The following is an 18,460-nucleotide window of genomic DNA, read 5'->3' on the forward strand; positions in this document are numbered from 1 at the left end:
AACTCTCCCGTTTTGGAATTCTTATGGCATTTATTACCTGTAACCCGTCATCTGACATCCTCAGTTAAGTTTTATCAGGTTCAAAAAGTACCATAGTAGGGAAAGGGGGAAAAAGAATAGGAGGGGAAAATGGAAACAAAGCTTATAAAGAGGGGACGAAAGGTTGGAGGGAGGGAGGGGAATGGGGAAAAGAAGAAGAATTAAGATCTATCATGTACAGGTAAAAATTCCCTATGATGAATGGGAACGTCATGTACATCAAAAGTGTATCAATAAAATTAATCCCTAAAAAGGTACCATGGTGTCAGTTCATAGATCCCGGCATCAGATTGGCTGAGCTTGAATCCCAGCTCTTTCATGCAGGGGCTGTGTGACATTTGGTCAGGCGACAGGAGCTCTGTGACTCAATTCCCCAGCTATGTAAGGAGGTGATAGCTTCGACAGAGTAATGGAGACTGCACGTTGCACCGGTGCACACCGCTGAGGGCAGCCCATTCAGCGGCCCCGTCTCCACCACCCAGGTCCAGGCCGCTGCCTCTGGCCTCACCTCCTGCCGCGAGCACAACTGCGGCCCCGCCCCTCTCCCCGCCCCGCCGCCTGCCATCTCTGAACCGAGTCGCGCGCGACGCTGCCGCTGACCCCGCGGGGCGCGGGCGCCTGAGGGCCTCGGGACTATGGCGGCCGAGGCCGTGGCTTCGCGCCTGGAGCGGCAGGAGGAGGACATTCGCCAGCTATGGGCGGAGGTCCAGCGCTTGCGGGACGAGCAGCTGAGCGCGGCCGACCCGTGCCGGGCCGCGGGGCCGAGCCTCACGCGCGAGGTGGCGCAGCTGCGGGCCGAGAACCGCGACCTGCGCCAGCGCCTGGGCCGCCTGCGGCTGAACCTGGCCGAGTCGCTGAGCCGCCGGGCCTGGCTGGGGAGCGCGACGCCGGGGGAGACCGGGCGCGCGGCCGCGGGAGCGCAGGTAACGGCGCGGGGCTCTGGGCGGGCACGCGGCGGGCTCGCGCCCCTGGACCCCGGCCACCGCGGGCCCGACGGTGCGCGTGCAGCGCGTGCCCCAGAGCTCGGCTCTGCACCCTGCTGTGGGTGCGGGGCTGGGGCTGCCGGGCCGGACGTCTGCCTGCCTCCCGCCTGCCTGCCGCGCCTGTGCCGCGCCTGTGCCGCCCTTTGCCGCCCTTTGCCGCCCTTTGCCGCCCTTTGCCGCCCTTTGCCGCCCTTTGCCGCCCTTTGCCGCCCTTTGCCGCCCTTTGCCCAGCCGGGCACCCAGCCCTGCAGTCAGTGTCCTGCCCCGTGTCCTGCCCCGTCCCACTGAGGTTTGGGAACAGCCGCAGCAATCGCCAAGTCGACCTAAGGTGCTCACACACTTTTCCAGGAGATAACCTGCTGCAGAAGTGGCATTTTCATTTGTGTGGGGAAAAAAAACTTTAGTATTTAGGATTCCTTATTCTTTTCTTGGCCAGAAATACCAACAGCTACTATTCCCTCTAACGGCTGGTACTAAGGTATTCTGGACAGGTGCTTTTGCTTATTTTTTGTTTGTTTTGGTGGTCTGTCTTGAGAGGAAATCTGTATATTTAGCGTTATTTAATACAGTATTTTAATATTTTAAATCATTAAGGGACATGGCATCTTCCTGTAAAATAGTAAGCTTTGTAAGACCTGAAGACGTTTTCAGACTGGCATGTTCAGTTTTTGGCCAAGGGGTAACTGGGCACCAGCAACATCTTTGTGAAGTTGGGCATCCAAAGTGTCTGATGGCAGTCACGCCTTTCCCAGTGATATTATCTGTTAAAGTGTCGTGGGGAGATTTTTAAAAGATGAGTGTGCTTAGCCAGGAGTGTGAAATGCACAGGCAAGGAGGACAGAACCCTGGAAAGTGACTTTCTTGCCGGTGGAGGGTGATAGGTGGTGGACAGCCCCACTCTTCACTGTAAGCTTAGGGTGCATGCGGACTGCTGGCTGTGCCCCTCCTTCCTCAGGTTCCAGATGTATTGCTCTTAGTTGCCATTGATTGGTGTGAGTGGTTTACAATGTATTTTTCAGCCTCCTCCTGGTCAAGGGCAAGAAAAGGACTCTAAAAAGAAAAAATTGAAAGAAAATGGGCTTGACAGTGGGGTAAGTCATTGCTATGGAAATAATATAAAATACCATCTGTAGTTTTAAAAGTGCATACAGAAGATCTTTGATAAACACAATTACTGATTTAATTATTACCTGTGGCACACCATATTTAAAACCTTCCAAGCCTTGGATATATCTTAATGTAGACATGAGTTAGCCACACAGCTCTTAAAGTGCTCTGTAGTCTATTTAATTGACATAGCAAGGCTCTTCTTTTGTGTTCTGAAAATGAGCTACACTGTGTTTTAAGTATAAATCATTAAAACAACCAGAAAGTATTATCTGAGCATCAACATTAGATAGGAACAGGGGAGTAATATGTGGCCTCAAAGGGCTCAGTCTGGCTCTTGCTGAGGAGTTCAGACAAATGCAGGGAAGACAAGGACGGGATGAAGTTAGGTGGTGCGGAGGCTCTTTGTATCTTCAGGGTCCACATTCACAGAGTCAACTGGGTTGAAAATGGGGAAAAAACCGCTTCTGTAATAAACATGTGCAGCCTTTTTGGATCATTATTCCCTAAATAACACAATGTTACAAGTATTTATGTGGTATTTAGATTGTATTGAGTATTTTAAGTAATCTGGTGATAATAAAGTATACAGAAAGATTACATAAATTAATATCCAAATACTATGCCATTTTATTTAAGGGATTTGATCATCCTCAGATTTTGGTGTCCATAGTAATGAAGTTCCCATGGATATGGAGTGATACTGTATATAAAAATGCCATATTGTGTGATTCTTCATACATATGCAGTAAACAGTAGAGAAGGGAGATGCCCAGTGGTGTTAGTCAGAGGAGGTGCGCTTTGAGCTGGGTTCCTAGCAGTAGCAAGGAGTTAGTGGAGAGGAGTCTTCAGGAGGGGAAGACATAGTTTCCAAGGTCATGTCCTCATGGCCACCTAGACACACACTCACCTAGAAGCATGCTTTACTAATCTCTTTGCATCTCCCTCACCAACCAGGTTGACAAGATTAACTGTCACATTCATCAGTGTATGTATGCTGAGAAGGCATTGAGGGCCGGAACTGATTTAGAGCTGAGGAGTTGGCAGTAAAGTGGGCTGTGTATGTGAACTTCATTGTATTCTAACGATTTTCAGGTGAAACAACCAACTTTCATGAAAGAAAGATTGAAACTATTTGAAACACTGAAGAAAGATCAGCACTTGCTTTCTGTTTATGAAGAAAAGGAGAATACAAGCAATGTGATCACAGTGAGCATGGCTGATGGGAAAACACTGGAAGGAGAAGTTTGGAAAACAACACCTTATGAAGTGGCTGCTGAGATTAGGTAAAACATACACACTAACACACACACACACACACATATATGTAGAGAGAGAGAGAGAGTTTGGAGACAGTAGTATTAAGTAATTATAGTAGAGCCTGGTAAAAATGATTTCTTAGCCAAAATATTTTTTTGTTGTTCCGTTAAGTTAAATGTAATGAATTTTTCCCTCTGCCTTCTAATAAAAGCCATTTAAATAAGTAATGTAATATCAGAGAACAATATCTTCCACTTTAAAAGGTCCAAAATTTAAAGTTCTAATAAAAATATGTAGTGGGAGAAAAAGCAGTACTCCTTTACAGGCCACATTACTGGACTGACTTTATTCATTGTGTTGGTCAGCTTTCCCATTGCTGAGACATAATGCCTGACACCTGCAACTTAAAGGAGGAGGGGTTTATTTGGCTCACGATTTCAGAGGTTTTGGTCCATGGTCTGCTGGCTCCAGGGCAGAAACATGCTGGAAGGGTGTGGTGAAGCACAGCTGCTTGGTTCATAGTGGCCAGGAAGCAAAGCAGGGGAACAGCACAAGAGATGAAGGAGGCCAGGGACCAGATACAGTCTCCAAGATCATGACCTCCTGGCCCACCGAGACACACCCAGAAGTATGCGTTACTAATCTCTGTGCAGCTTCCATGACAACCAATTTGATAATTAAGCTTAACTAGTACATTCATCAATCAAGTATTTTTCATGAATTTATATAGGTCTTTAATTATAGATTGAAGATGTAAGTGTCAAAGCTATTATCAATTCTAGAATAGTACTTTGACCTTTCTGGAAATTAGATACATTAGTGAAGTTACGATGTTTTTATTAACATTAATTTCTAGCATCAGATACAATTACATTATATGGAAGCATTAGCTCAAAACTCCAAGTAAATAAACTTACTTAAAAAGAAAACTGTTTCAACAGTTGAAGTTCTCAGGTTTCTTTTGAAAAATATGGATAAAGTTGTATTTCTGTTTCATCCTGTGATATCATGTACTCTAAAGGTCTTCCCAACATGTTTCCATGTTTTCCAGGAGTGATGATGTGGGAGTTTAAAATGACTTTTGAAGTCAACATAAGTTTACATTTTCTCTCAGGGTGTCAGGCTGCCTGAAAAGTGTCGCTGGACACTGGTTCCCAAAGTGTGCTTCCCAGGCCAGCAGAATCAGAATCACTTGAGAACCTGTTAAAAAACCAGATTCTTGGACCTGATCTCAAACTTCTTGGTTCAGTCAGCTATCTTTTTATGAGCCCTCCAGGGCTTCTGATGCAAGCTAAAGTTTAAGAGCCACTGAATTAGGCTAAACTACTTTAGCAGAGATCCCTAAAGACAGTAGCTTGAGTAAGACAGATGTCAGATTATCTCACACAACTGTCTCAAAGTGGCCAGTAGAGGCTGGTGGACATCTCTGGTCCATGCAGTCATTTATGGACCCAGGATCTGTCCTGGCGATCTGCCATCCCCTAGGTAGGGCTTGTTCATGTCTAGAAGTGGAGGCCAGTTTCCATCTGTGGACCTGCCTGCAGACGGGAAAGGAAGGCTGAAGAAGAGTGATGTTTTGAGGTTGAATTGTCAGAGTAGCATACTTCCGTTTCTACCTCTGTCCTCTTAGCTTACATTTAGTCATACACCACACCTAGCTATAAGAGAGAATGGAAATACAGCTTCTACAGGCCAGCATGTGTCCCACCGAAGCATTCTTAACCACAGAAGAGAAGAAGAATGGTTTAGGGGACAGTGAGCAATCTGTCCCAGCCCACCCCTCCCAACATCAGCTGCCTGTGCTTGCTCTTTTTTCAAATCTGACACTTACCCCTCCCAAGTGAGACAGTGTAAGGCACCATACATTGCTCAAAGCTCAAGTTTTCTAAGTGATGTGCAGAACACCCCATGCCCAGTGTGAAGCAGGCTGGCTGCTGCATCCCAACAACAAATAAACTCACAGACAAGTCTGCTCACACCACAGTGTATACAGCAGGTGCAAGGCGATCACAATTAAAGTCTCCATTTGGAGAAGGGGAGAAACATGGTAGACAGTGGTGTACAGAAAGCTTGGATTCTGCTCACAGCAATTGTGACGCCCATAGTTTGTGCTTGAGTCAGCCCATCTGGTCACCTTATATTCTCCGAAAGCAGCTCTTTTGTCCACGACAGCCCTCTAGGCCCTGAGTTTGTCTTTGGGAAGCTCATAGTGTTTCCCGCATCTAAAATGTAGGAAGGTTTGTCCTCTTGAGGACTGTACAGTGTGCACAGCCCATTTCTTGAAGGTGTACTCCTGGGGGCTCCAGGTCCTTTTAAAGGTCGATCATAGCTATTTGTAAGAGGGGCTTGTGGTGTGATTCGCAATGTGATTCCCTCAAACAGTTAATTGTAGTGTGGCTCTGGTCTGTTAGCTGCTAATCAGTCCCACATGAAAGTAATCTCCCTTAAAGACTCTGTGTAGACACAGACTCCTCACCCTTTTGTTGGATGGCTTTTGTGCTTGGTTTATTCCTCCTTCCCTCAATTGAATAGACTGAGGTCATATGAAACAACGACTTGTGGGAGGGCAGCACCCTCACTCTAATTCTTGCAGCTCCTCTGGCCCCTCTTGTGTGTCCTTAACAAACGGCCTTTGAGAAGGGGTGTCAGTGCCCAGCCCTCCTGCAGTGTGGGACGGAAGATTGTCTTTCCAATAAGCACAGTGCCACATATCTGGACTCCTAGTCAGTTTGAATTACAGACCACAGTGGGAGGAAACCTTCCTTGGCAAAGTCAGTCTCATCCCTCTCTGCTTGCGACTGAGATAATTTGCAGCTGAGCTTATCCCGTTCTGGAGTTATTTTGCTGAAAGCTGCGGGAGTTAGCCAGTGTACATTGACATCCTACCTTTTTGTATCTGGTTCCTCATGTGCTGCTGTAACACATGGTTTGTCTGCAAGTTTTTATCAAATATTTTGTAATACCATTAAAAGGGTATTGGCTATCTACATCTTAGGTATTATTTTTTTGCAACCCAGTGTCCCTCCACTAAGCCAGTGCACATATTTTATTACTTGCAGGGTAAGGGATTTAGCTCAGTGGTTTTGCTGCCTGCTGCGCAAGTGCAAGGACCTGAGTTTGATCCCTGGTACCAAAAAAAAATGTGTCATATTTTATTACTTGCAGGTCTTTATCACTGTATTAGTTAAGGTACTTAGATGCTTCAGCAAAGACACCACAAAAAACTCAGTGGCTTAACTATTGTCAGAGTCTCTTTCTCTTAAAGCAGTCTGGAGGTGAGTGGTCCAGGTTAGCAGGGCAGCACTTCTGCACCTGGTTATTTGGGGACCTAAATTCCTTCCGTGTAGTGACTGGGCCTCTTCAGTGTTGCCTTTGTCTTTACAGTCCAGGGCTAACAGCACGTATGTGTTCTGCTCCGCAGAAGATGGACAAAGTGGAGAAGTGTCCTCCACTGTTTTAAGGCTGAGACAGAGTCGCTGCACTCACTTCTGCTTATGTTCCTTGACACCTGTCCTGGTCACGTGGCCACATCTAGCTGAAAGGGAGGTTCAAAAATTAGTAGAGGAAGGGAAGAAGGCATTTGAGGGATACTTATCAGTCACAGTCAGCAAAATGAAAATTATTCTACTTCAGTAATAATATCTAGCATTAAGTTCTTAACATATATAATCATATTTAAACCTTGGTATACATGTGTAAGGAAGATCTTATAATCCCCATTTTATAGATGAGAATACTGAGGCTTAGAGAAGCTGAGTAATTTGTTCAGTTTAAAATCTAGGCCTTATGCCAGAGAATAGGCTCTTAGCCAGTGTTGTCCTACTACTCAGGCTAATCACAGAAATGCCAGTTAAAACATTACATTGTAGGGTGGGGGATTTAGCTCAGTGGTTCTGCTGCCTGCCTCAAAAGCAAAAGGACCTGAGTTCAATCCCTGGTACCAAGAAAATAAAACAAAACATTACATTGTAGAGAGGATCTAATTTCACAGCACTTAAAACTGAGAGCAGAGAGAGGATACTTCTGCACCTTTGCTACGAGGAGAATTTGGCAATATAATTCCAACATGAAGCATTAAAAATTCATGTCCCTTGATGTAGTACTTTTACTTCAAGAATTTTTCTTGAGAAAATAATTGAATACTGAGATGTTTGTTCAAGAATGTTGATTGCAACCTTGTAATCATCTAAAACAACAACAACACCCACAAGGAACCAAAATGCCCAGCAAGTCTTGGTTCCCTTAAAACAATTAAGTCATATTTTAGAAGTCTATTGCTAAGGAAAATGCTATGACTTAGTGTTGATTTTAAGAAATAGAATACAAAATACAGAATGATGCTATTAAGTTTGTTGTATTGGTGTGTATATCAGATGATGCAGAAAGATACAGAACAGAACAATAGCAGGAATTTCTGGGTGGTAGGATTGTGGGTGATCTTTTTTCTTTGTGATTTTCTGTATGGGTTTCTTCTCTTTCTATTTTTATTAATAATTTTCCAACAATAAATGTTACTTAGAAGATACACTGAAAACAGAAAAAGGTCAATACATTAATAGAAAATAGCCAAAGGAAATGGACCATTCTTCAAAATTAAAATTACTCATCAAAGAAACCAAAACAATAAATCTCAACATAACACTGACAAAGATTTAAAAAATCTTCCATGGTGTGAGGAAGTGCGCTCACGTGGTGTTGTCAGAAGTCATTGGTGCCCACTGACCTGACAGTCTCCACTCTGACAGACGCATTCACAGAAGAGGCAGAGTTGCCCGAGGCGCTGGGTGAGGGCAAAACCGCAGGAGGCCCGGGTGTGCCGAAGTGGAGGCATCCTTAGTGAGTGTGCCTCCGCTGTAGAAGTCTGTCTGCCCGACGGCATGGCAGTGGAAAAGGAGGCCAGAAAATTATGGTGGCAACCATGTCTTAAAAAGAGGAGGGACTGGTGCAGAAAAAAGACTGGGTAGTCATGTGCCACGATGTTCCGAGACATTTCTGGGTGCTGAGGTTTATGTGTGGTTTTAATTTTATTCATTGTGCTTTACTTTTCAAGATTTGTATAGTAAACATATATTTTATGTGTAAAATAATTGCTACGAGATAAAACTGTCCCATTAGCTTACATTTTAAATGGACAGTCTGTCCATTTTAAAGAAAAAAATCCCAGAAATTGTTTGAATCTTTTCTTCTAATAAAGAGTCACTGTAGCATGTGAGAAGGTTAACTCCCAAGTGGCTTTTCTCTTACTAGTCAGGAGCTGGCTGAAAACACAGTGATAGCCAAAGTGAATGGGGAACTGTGGGACCTGGACCGCCCACTGGAAGGGGATTCCACACTCGAGCTACTCATGTTTGATAATGAGGAGGCTCAAGCTGTAAGTATTAAAAACCGGCCATCTAAGCTTTCAGTAGTTGTACTGTAAACCATATTTGGAAAAAGCCACATAGCAAAGTCAAGAATGGTGGATTTCTTTTGCCTTTTAAGATTTAAAATTACAAGTGGTGTTTAACAGATACTTAGTAAACTTTTGTAGAATGTACATATACAAATGTATGTATATGTTAAGGAGCCTATATTTATCATTGCTTAAAGCTATTATTTCTTTAAGTTAGAATGCCTTAGCTGTTAAATCAATGTTTGTTTAAAAATGCATCTACTTTACAACATTGTATGTATAGAATTGGGAACAATTATCAAAACTCAAATATTCTTTAAATACTAATATAATTTTCTATAAAATAAATACCACATTTCAGTGTCGGTCTGTGACACACCGTGTCACCTTAACTTTGCAGTCCCCTTTCAAGTGGTCCATTACCTGCATAAAATTCAACCCATAGTTAGCTTAGTTTATATAATTGTCATGCTTATACTACTAAGTTTCAGAATTTCTTCATGTAAACAAGAATAGTATCATAATTTCTGGTTAAAATATGCAACGTATAGCAAATAAATAGCTGAATGATACAGTACTAATTCACCGTGTTTAAAATTGATTCAGAAGGTACAAGTCTATAAACTGTTAATTCTCAGCTCCTATCTTTGATTACTCTGGTCTCCAGTGTGTGGGAAAGCTCAGGAGAGTGGACTTTCCTAACATCTGGAGCCTGTCCACTTCTCTATAGCTCCATGGCCACTGCCCAAAACTTTGCCCTTTTCCTGTTATACCACTGACCAAGAAACTATTTTTTCTTTCCCTGAAATCCATTCCCATACAGGTATCAAACTCTTTTAAAATGTAAAGTGACAAACCCAGCATGATGGTGCATGCCTGTAATCCCAGCACTCAGGAGACTGAGGCAGGGAGATCACCAAGAGTTTGAGATCAACCTGGGCTACATAGCAAGTTCTAGGTCAGCTTGAATTAGATAGTGAAACCTTGTCTGAAAAGAACAAAACAAAATGTATGTTGAGGTTTTGTTTTTGTTTTTGTTTTGCTTAAAACTCCTGAATGTTGGGCCGGGGATTTAGCTCAGTGGTTCTGCCGCCTGCCTCACAAATGCAAGGACCCGAGTTCCATCCCCGGTACCACAAAACACAAAACAAAAATAAGGGTTAAAACCCCTGAATGTTTCCATTACATTAGAGTAAAACCGGTGCTGCTTCCCTTGGGCTACATGGCCACTAGCCCATTGTCACCTCACCAACCTTTCCAAGCCTTTCTGTTCCATCCCCAACACATCAGCCACACAGGCCAAACCGCAGCCCTGTGAAAGTGGGGTCTTCACCATTATTCTTTATTACCGAGCCCTGTTTATCTTCAGGATATGCCCTCACAGGTTTGTTTATTACCCGTCTCTACTCCAGTAGGTTGTAAGTACACCAGGACAGGGGCTGTATCTATTTGTGGCACACTTGTCTCCCCAGCACCTAAAACTGTGCTTGGTCAACAAATACCTAGGTGTGTGCAGTGCCCCAAAGAGATTTGAGCTGATGCTGGCAGCCAGTCTGCCATCCTGGCGGCATCCAGAGGAGAGGTGCTGGTCTCGAGGGCTGACCCTCAGGTCTGTCGGCAATGCATGTCCCAGCCCATGTGGTCAGGATTGCACATAGCTGCTCAGTTGCCTAACACCCTGTTTTAATTTATTTCATCAAAGAGCTTTCTAATTGTAATGTTTCCCATTTAATAAAGAGAAAGAAGGTGCTGACAGAGGACCCAGTTGCCTTGTACCTTGGCACTTGCATTTATTTGGTATCTTGATTAGTTTTACTTTGTTCATAAACTAAAACAGATTCCTTATCCATAAACCAAGCTAATTTAGTTAATAGTAGTTGCCCATAAACTAAAACTAATTCCTTGGGAATTTGAGATTAAATCAACATTCTAAAATTGAAGGGCTGATAACCGCCCCCTGCACTACAGTGACTTAACCATGTACTCGCTGCTCAGGGTTCTCAGGCAGCTAGCTGGCATCCCCTGGTAACACCTTTTGCCTGCCGTCTTGCAGACTTCTGTAGTCATGTGCTGAATACACGTGAAGACAGTGGTGGAGATAGAGCCTTAACTTAGTAATATCCCAAGCAGCCACTTGGCTATCTCGGAGCAAAGGAAGGGAGCTGGTATCGGCACTCCTCAGCTTTCCTCCCACTCTGGGACTAAGGCAGATTTCCACATGGCCACTCTGGTTGGTGTTACCAGTGGATGGTGTCATTCCCCACAGTCACCCGCACAGAGGGAAATGACAGAGTAGCTGCGCTGTTGCTGCAGAGCTCAGCAGGGCAGGCGATTGGAGCAAGAGGCTCTGGTGGAATGCCAGGAAGTGCACAGAAAACACTCTCCCAAGTGGACATGGAAGACTCTTTCAAATGTCTTGGCATTTATCTCCTGGACATTTATCTACTTGCTTACTCATGTCAACGTGTCTGTCAGGTGACGTGTTGGTACGTGAGGACTTCTCTGTCCCACTCATGCAGGTGTACTGGCACTCCAGTGCTCACATTCTTGGTGAAGCCATGGAGCTCTACTACGGAGGCCACCTGTGCTATGGTCCCCCCATTGAAAACGGATTTTACTATGACATGTTCATCGAAGACAGGTAACATCGCTGAATGCTGGCCTCTGAATGCCTGTGTTTATACTTCATCCTTTTATAATGGTTATATGTTGGGTAGTCACTGTTGGGTAATTTGACCATAAATTGGTTAACCATTTGTGAAAATTCTTTTTTAATGAGTTTAGATTCAAAGGTACTTTCCCAATGTTTTTGTTCTTTTCCCTGGAATGAATGACATGATGTACTGTTTATCTAATGTGAGACTTGCTACAACATGATACCAATTGAGAGCAGAATCACAGCTTAATTCCTAGAGAGCAGTTAATTCTGCTCCATGATAATCAAGGTGCTGTGGTAGAGGCCACACATTCCAGAGGCCTGTGCTTGAAGTCATTGGCAACTGCGCAGCCCTGTATTCCTCGTAGCTCTTAAAGGTACCACCAGCTGCTGAATTTGAAATCTTGGGCCCATGCAGTTCCCCTATACTCCTCACTATCACCCCATCTTCCAGCAGCTCAGTCTGGTTCTGTCAGTTTTGTCTCCTAAAGAGTTCTCTTGTCTTCCTCTTCCCTCACTTCTGTCTTAACTTAGATCCATGACATCTCTTGCCTAGACACATACAGTATGTTTTGCCTTTGCCTGTCACCTCCACAGTGTTTAATGACTGTAACTGAGCAAGCAGCAATCTGTAGCTACAGACTGGTCCAGTCTGAACAACTTTTACCCACAACTAAGAACTGCATTTATCTACAACACCACTGCCACCAAAGGTGTGAGGTTTTTCCATATCAACAACTGATTCACTAACTCTCTGGACACTAACTAGGTGTTCAGCAATTCAATTTAATTCTGACACCAGTTATCCAGAGTTAGCACAGACCCCACAAGCCTGCCCCAGTTTACCATGGCAGTCCCAAGTCCAGGCCTTTCATGCTTCTGACCCACCTGTTACAAGTCAGCTCCTAGGAGCCACTCTTTGGGTCCAATAACTTGTTAGAGTGGCTCACAAAACAGGAAGGGACTTTTCTTACATCTACTGGCTCTTAAAGCATGTTACAGAGGATATCCACGAACCGATAGATGGAAGAGGCACAGGGCATGGGATGTGGAATAGGGCGTGGCTCCCCAGTGGCTGCACCACCTCCTAACACCTTGATGTCTTCACCATCCTGGCAGCTTCCTGGACTCTGTTGCTTGGAGGTTTTAATGGAGGCTTAGTTACATGGGCACTGTTGAGGAAATCATTGACCACTGATGTGCAGTTAACTCAGTCTCCAGCCCCCTCCCCTCTCTGAAGGTAGGGGCTGAAAGTTCCAAACCTCTAATCATGCCTTGCCAGTGTCACCTTCCATCTGGATCTGTCAGCTCCCAGTCTCTCACTCCAGAGAATCTATCGTATCACAGTGTCATACCAGCACCATCTCTAGGTACCACAGCTCCAGGATTTGTCCTGTTCAGTCCATTTGCTCTGTCCTTGGTGCTGAGGACTGAGCGGTGATCAAGTCAGTCTGGAGCCAACAGTCAGCTGAGGGAAGACACACAGTAAACAAATGGCCATCTACAGTCACGTGGTGATGACTGTGCGAAGAAAAACACCAGGGGTGGCCAGGTGTGTGCTGTGCCAAGCAGGTGATCAGGAAAGGGCAGAGAGACAGTTAAGCAGAATGGAGGGAGGATCAGGCCCTAAGGAAACTGGGAGGGTGTTTGTGGACATCGAGGGGAGAGCGTCCCAGGCCTTGGGGTGTGTGTGGCTGATCTGAGGAATGGCATGGAACCCAGCGTGGCAGGAGAGCGTGGGCCCCAACCAGGAGTGACTGCAAGGTAACTTAGTAAGACCCTAGCGCAAAACAAAAGAAAGGGCTGAAGACGAATTAGTGCAAATGCCCTGGGTTCAATCCTTGGCACTGCCAAAAAAGAAGAAAAACTGCTGCGTGCATGAATGTTTGGCTCTCTGCAGCCCTGGTACAATAAAACACCATTGCAATTCATAAAGTGCATCAACTAGTGATGAAGGTGGTAGGACGGAGGAGAAAGGGCGACACACGCTGTGTGGAAGGCCTGGATTGATTCTTCGGGGCTCTTCTTTTTAGAGCAGTGTCCAGCACCGAGTTGGCAGCCCTGGAAAACATATGTAAAAGCATCATAAAAGAAAAGCAGCCTTTTGAAAGATTGGAAGTCAGCAAGGAAACCCTCCTGGATATGTTTAAGGTAACTTGGGAAACTCTGAAACCCTTTTAGTAGGAATGTAAAAGCAATTAACATAGACTAGATCCTCCACCACTGCAAAAAGTAGCTTCTGCTCACCACACGGTCCAATAGTCTGGTGTCCTATGTGAGGTTGTTACCAATCCCTTCCTCATGTTTCCGTCCTCATCTGTTTCCTGAAAAATTCCAAGTGGACATAGGTGAAGGGTCCGGTGTATAATTTTCATGTGTGTGTTTGTAAATCTGATTAATTTTGAGTATGATATACTAATATCTGACTACTGGGAATACTTTTTCTATCTTATAGAATGAAGTGTTATCTACTTCTAGAGTTGAGAAAGCCAATTAGCAGCATTAAACTAAAAAAGTCTAACTACTAAATTTAACAGTGTGTATAACTTCCTACAATATTGGGCATTTTCTCTTTTTAGGACAGTTCTCTGTTAATTTTATTTTCAAATTTTAACCCTGGGCTAGGCATATAGATCAGTGGTAGTGGAGCCTGCATGAGGCCCAGGGTTCAATCTCTAGCAAAGCAAAAACAAGATTGTTACCTGCAGTGAACTGTGTAAAACATTAACATTTTCTTATATGATACTGCTTTGACCAGTTTGCTTAAGTATATTCCTAGTTTTAATTTTAAATCATGCATTTCAGAGAACACATTTTAAAAGCATAATATCATAGTTTTGTGAGGTTGAATTAAAAAAAGGTTTAGTTTCAATAACAATTGCATTTGCTCTTTTTTGTATGGCAAAATATGTATAATATAACATTCACCATTTTAACAATTTTTCAGTATATATTTCTGTGGTATTAAATACATTTACATTGTGCAGCCATCACCACTATCCATCCACAGAATGCATTGCTTTGTAGAAGTAAACTACCCATTAAACACTTAACACCCCATTCTCTCCTCCGCTGCCCTGGTAACCACCATTCGAGTTTCTGTCTGTATGAATTTGACTCCTCAGGGAACCTCATCTCAGTGGAATCATTCAGTATTTGTCCTTTTGTGTAGGTTCATTTGCGTGGTAGCATGTGTCGGGGTTTCCTTCCTTTGTTAAAGCCAAGTAATACCTCTTAGTATGTACATAGCAATTTTTATTTATTCATTCATACTATGGGACTATTGTCAGTAATGATGCTTCTCAACATGGGTGTGCAAATTTTTGTACGAGATACTGATTTCATTTCTTTTAGATAAATACTCAGAGGTAGAATTGCTGGATCATATATCAACTTAAGTTTTTGAGGACCTGCCTTACTGTTTCCCAGTCCTACCAGCATTTCAGTTTTTCTGCATTCTTGCCAACATTTGTTATTTTCTGTTGATTTGTTTACAGTGACCATCCTAATGGATGTGAAGTCCTATCTCATTGAAGTTTTGACTTAGATTTCTCTAATGACTTAGTAACATGGAGCATATTTTATATGCTTTTGGCCATCTGTGTATCTTTGAATTCTTTGGAGAACGTTTTATTTAACTCCTTTGCCTATTTTCAAATGAGTTTGTTGTTGCTTTTGAGCCAGGACCTTGCTATGCTGTCTCACTGGCTTCCTGCCTCTGCTTCCTAAGCAACTGGGACTACAGGTGCACCCTGCTATTATTTTGGTTTTGAGTACCTTAGGATACTTTGAATAGCAGTGCCTCAACAAATGGATGAGTTGCAGATGTTTTCCTCCACTCTGTGGATTCTCTTTCTCTGAAGCTACTGTTATGAACTGAACACATCAGTCTTTGTGAAGGAAAATGATTGGAGTTCAATGTGTAGGCATGCAACAGTTAAATGCACAAATATGTTTTTTTCTGCCAACAGCTACTTCTTTTAAGTAGTTATTTAATATACTTTGATAATAGTCATAAAAGCAAAAAGCAAAAAGAAAAGGAAAAATTAATTAGCATTTTTAGTATCTCATTGCTTCCTGTAAACTTTTTATACAAATGAATGATCTAGCTATATCCTTGTCAGAATTTTATTTCATGTAGTTAAAATTGGATCTTCTAGAACAGTCTATACATTAGAACTATGTATAGGGAATCTACAAATTAAACCACATGTGTTATCTTAAGTTTTGTAGCAGCCACAGTTTAAAATTAAAACAAAGGTGAAATTAATTTTTAGTAGAATTTTATTTAACCCAATAAAAATTGAACCCAGTAAAACTCATTTCAACATGTAGCCCATATGAAAAAGAAGTAATGCGCCACTTTATATTTCCCTCACACACACACTGTGCCTCCCAGGTCCTCGGTGCTTTGCACTCACAGCTCATCTGAGTGTTGCTTAGCCACGCGGGATACAGGCCCGCACTAGGCTCTAGGCTACAGCTCCCTGTGTCCTTTGTGTTTCAGCACCTGGCACACAAGAGACACCCTCACTGGTTCTTGAAAAAATTAGAGTTTTTTTTCATTCACACATTTTGTGTAATAATATGTAAATGTTTTCCTTTGTAGTACAATAAGTTTAAATGCCGCATTCTGAAGGAGAAGGTCAACACTCCGACTACCACAGTTTACAGGTTTGTGTATACAAAGTTGAGTACTGCTCTATGGTAAGCTCGAAGGGTTAGCAGTAGAAGCAGACTTTGTTTTCTGAAGAGTGATTTATTTGTAAAGTTGCATAGCTGATTACTGCTTTAGTTAGGAGCCCCCAAATTTTATCACCAAGAGGAAACTCTTATTTTCTCCTTATTTTCTTATTTTCTCCTAGGAGGAAACTCTTATTTTCAGGATGGCACAGAGACTCAAATTTTATTTTTTGGGAGTCAGCTGTAGTAAGATCTTTCTCCCTGTGGGTGAGACTGTGTCAACTCAGTGCCTTACATAGAGAAAGGGCTTTCTGTTTCCTCTTTCCACATTTTTTTTCCTGATGTTACTGAGAATTGAATTCAGCACCTATGTATTAAGCTGTGTTTCTAGCTTTTATGTTTTCCTCTGAGATAGGGTCTTGGAACGCTCCTGCCTAAGCCTCCCAGGGTACTGGGATCACAGGCAAGTGCCCCATGGCTGGCTCCACGTTCGTGTTACCATAGCCGTGGGAGCCAGACGGGCCGTCTTCTTCACAGTGAGCCTCTGCCTCCCGCTGCACTTGCCATTGCCCAGTCCAGACACATCAGCCTGCATTGCTAGTAGGGCCTTCATGATGAGACTGTACGAGGGGAGGGGAGGGAAAGTGGAGGAAAAGTGGAGGAAGAAGGGTCAGATGCTAAGAGGTGAGCTTAACACCAGAATCCCTTAGTTCTGTTTGTTGAACACGAGGCTCCTGAGCCACTTGGTATTTATCAGTCTTTAAACTGCCCCAGGGGTAATTGCTGTTCCCTCTTTCTGTGTTCCTGCTGTTGGGATTTTCACGGTCCTGTGCTATCATTTATCGTTATGACAAATATTCTCCACCAGGGCATTTATTTTTTCAGTCAAATACTTACGATTTCCTGGTTTAATTGCACTGTGAGTATAGCCATGTCGCCTTTGGGTAAAGCTGTTAAAATATAATGTGAGCTTATTGCCCTTTGGCAGTGATGTGGGATACTATGTTTATCTTATTTTTTGCCACTGTGTTTGAACCTGGCAAGATTTTATTATTTTCCATCTATAATGTAAGTAAATGTTACTACTATAACCATTTTAAAGTTTAAAAATAAATGAAGATATAGAAGAGAGAGGCTGAGTTTTAAATTTCTGGCTTCTAATTTTTAAACTTTGGGGTCGAGATCAATTTTTAAAGAACTCTACTTAGGTCAGCATTAATACTTCTTTTTTGCTTTTAACATTGACACTTCTTGCTGGGTGTGGTGGTGCATGCCTATAATCCCAGCACTCGGAAGGTTGAGGCAGGAGGATCCCTGCAAATTCGAAGCCAGTTTGGGCTACATAGTTCAAGACCAGCCTGAACCACATAGTGAGACCCTGTCTCAAAAACCTGAAAAATTGACACTTTTTGTATCCTATGAATTTGAATAGCTTGTATTTAATTTTTGAGAAAAAAGTCTTTTCTTCTAAGGGATTATTTAAAGATTAGAAGACTGAAGGCTTTCATGCTGCATTGGCACTCCTTCCTTTGCTGAGTGTTAGGTAAAAGCTCCATCTCGAGGAATGGTTCAAAAGCCTGCTTGTTCAAAGAATTGACATTTTCATGTTTAGAGTATCACTTTATTTGCTAGTCTATAGCCAGTCCTTTTTTTGTATTCATTGTAATTTTTAAACTTTTTCACCAATGAACTTTAGAAATATTTCAAATTGGTTGGAATAGATAAGGCACCACTTTACTAAATTTTCCTTCAGTTGGTTAAATTTAAGTAACTTTTTGTCTTGCCTACATTATTTGTATTTTACTCTATTGATATTTTTGTACTTGAAGAAAAGTCTATGCTTATTAAGATTTGGGGATCCTTGTTCATTGTATATGCAAACAAAACCCCAGCTATAGCCCAGTGTGTTTTAATAGTGATCTTAACTCTTGTCTGAGGTTTGCATTGTAAGTCATGTTTCTTTTAATGACCTGAGGGATGATGAGACATTTCATCATAAAACCAAAGAATCTAAATCAAGCAAAGAAAACCTTAACGTTTACTTTTTTCTTTATTTTTACTTTTATTTTCTTTTGACATCCATTTTTAAACTGAATTATCCAGTTACTGTGTTGTGAGTAACTTTCAGATAATTTCAGTCTTGAAAATTAGTACAAGGGGTTTAGTTTAATTAGAGCAGCATTAGTTAATTAGAGGAATGGCTTTTTGTTTCTTGGGTTTTTTTTTTTTTTTTTTACGAGGGATTGAACTCAGGACTTTCTGCTTGCAAGGCAGGCGCGGTGCCACTGAGTTAAATCCCTGGCCCTTGGCTTTTTGATTTTATGGCAATGGAAAGTTCTT

General features: G+C 42.7%; 1 protein-coding gene across 3 annotated transcripts in view; it reads left to right on the top strand.

Moving 5' to 3' along the window:
- Positions 1-604: 604 nt before the first annotated feature.
- The window catches only part of Tars3 (threonyl-tRNA synthetase 3), a 56,436-nt gene continuing 38,580 nt past the window's right edge, over positions 605-18,460 (top strand). Inside the window, exons 1-7 of one of the 3 annotated variants that reach the window (XM_013075122.3) lie at positions 605-962; positions 2,042-2,113; positions 3,225-3,415; positions 8,637-8,760; positions 11,301-11,422; positions 13,471-13,588; positions 16,047-16,111. In XM_013075122.3, coding sequence (XP_012930576.2) covers positions 675-962; positions 2,042-2,113; positions 3,225-3,415; positions 8,637-8,760; positions 11,301-11,422; positions 13,471-13,588; positions 16,047-16,111 — 980 coding nt within the window. In that variant the 5' untranslated portion in view covers positions 605-674. The remainder of the gene's footprint in view (positions 963-2,041; positions 2,114-3,224; positions 3,416-8,636; positions 8,761-11,300; positions 11,423-13,470; positions 13,589-16,046; positions 16,112-18,460) is intronic. The other 2 variants (XM_004852666.4, XM_021264741.2) reach the window with 2 other exon arrangements.

This window comes from Heterocephalus glaber, unplaced genomic scaffold (genome assembly GCF_053883595.1).
Source record: "Heterocephalus glaber isolate CG9 unplaced genomic scaffold, H.glaber_assembly_v1.0 deba00001531, whole genome shotgun sequence".
Classification (NCBI taxonomy): Eukaryota; Metazoa; Chordata; class Mammalia; order Rodentia; family Bathyergidae; genus Heterocephalus; species Heterocephalus glaber.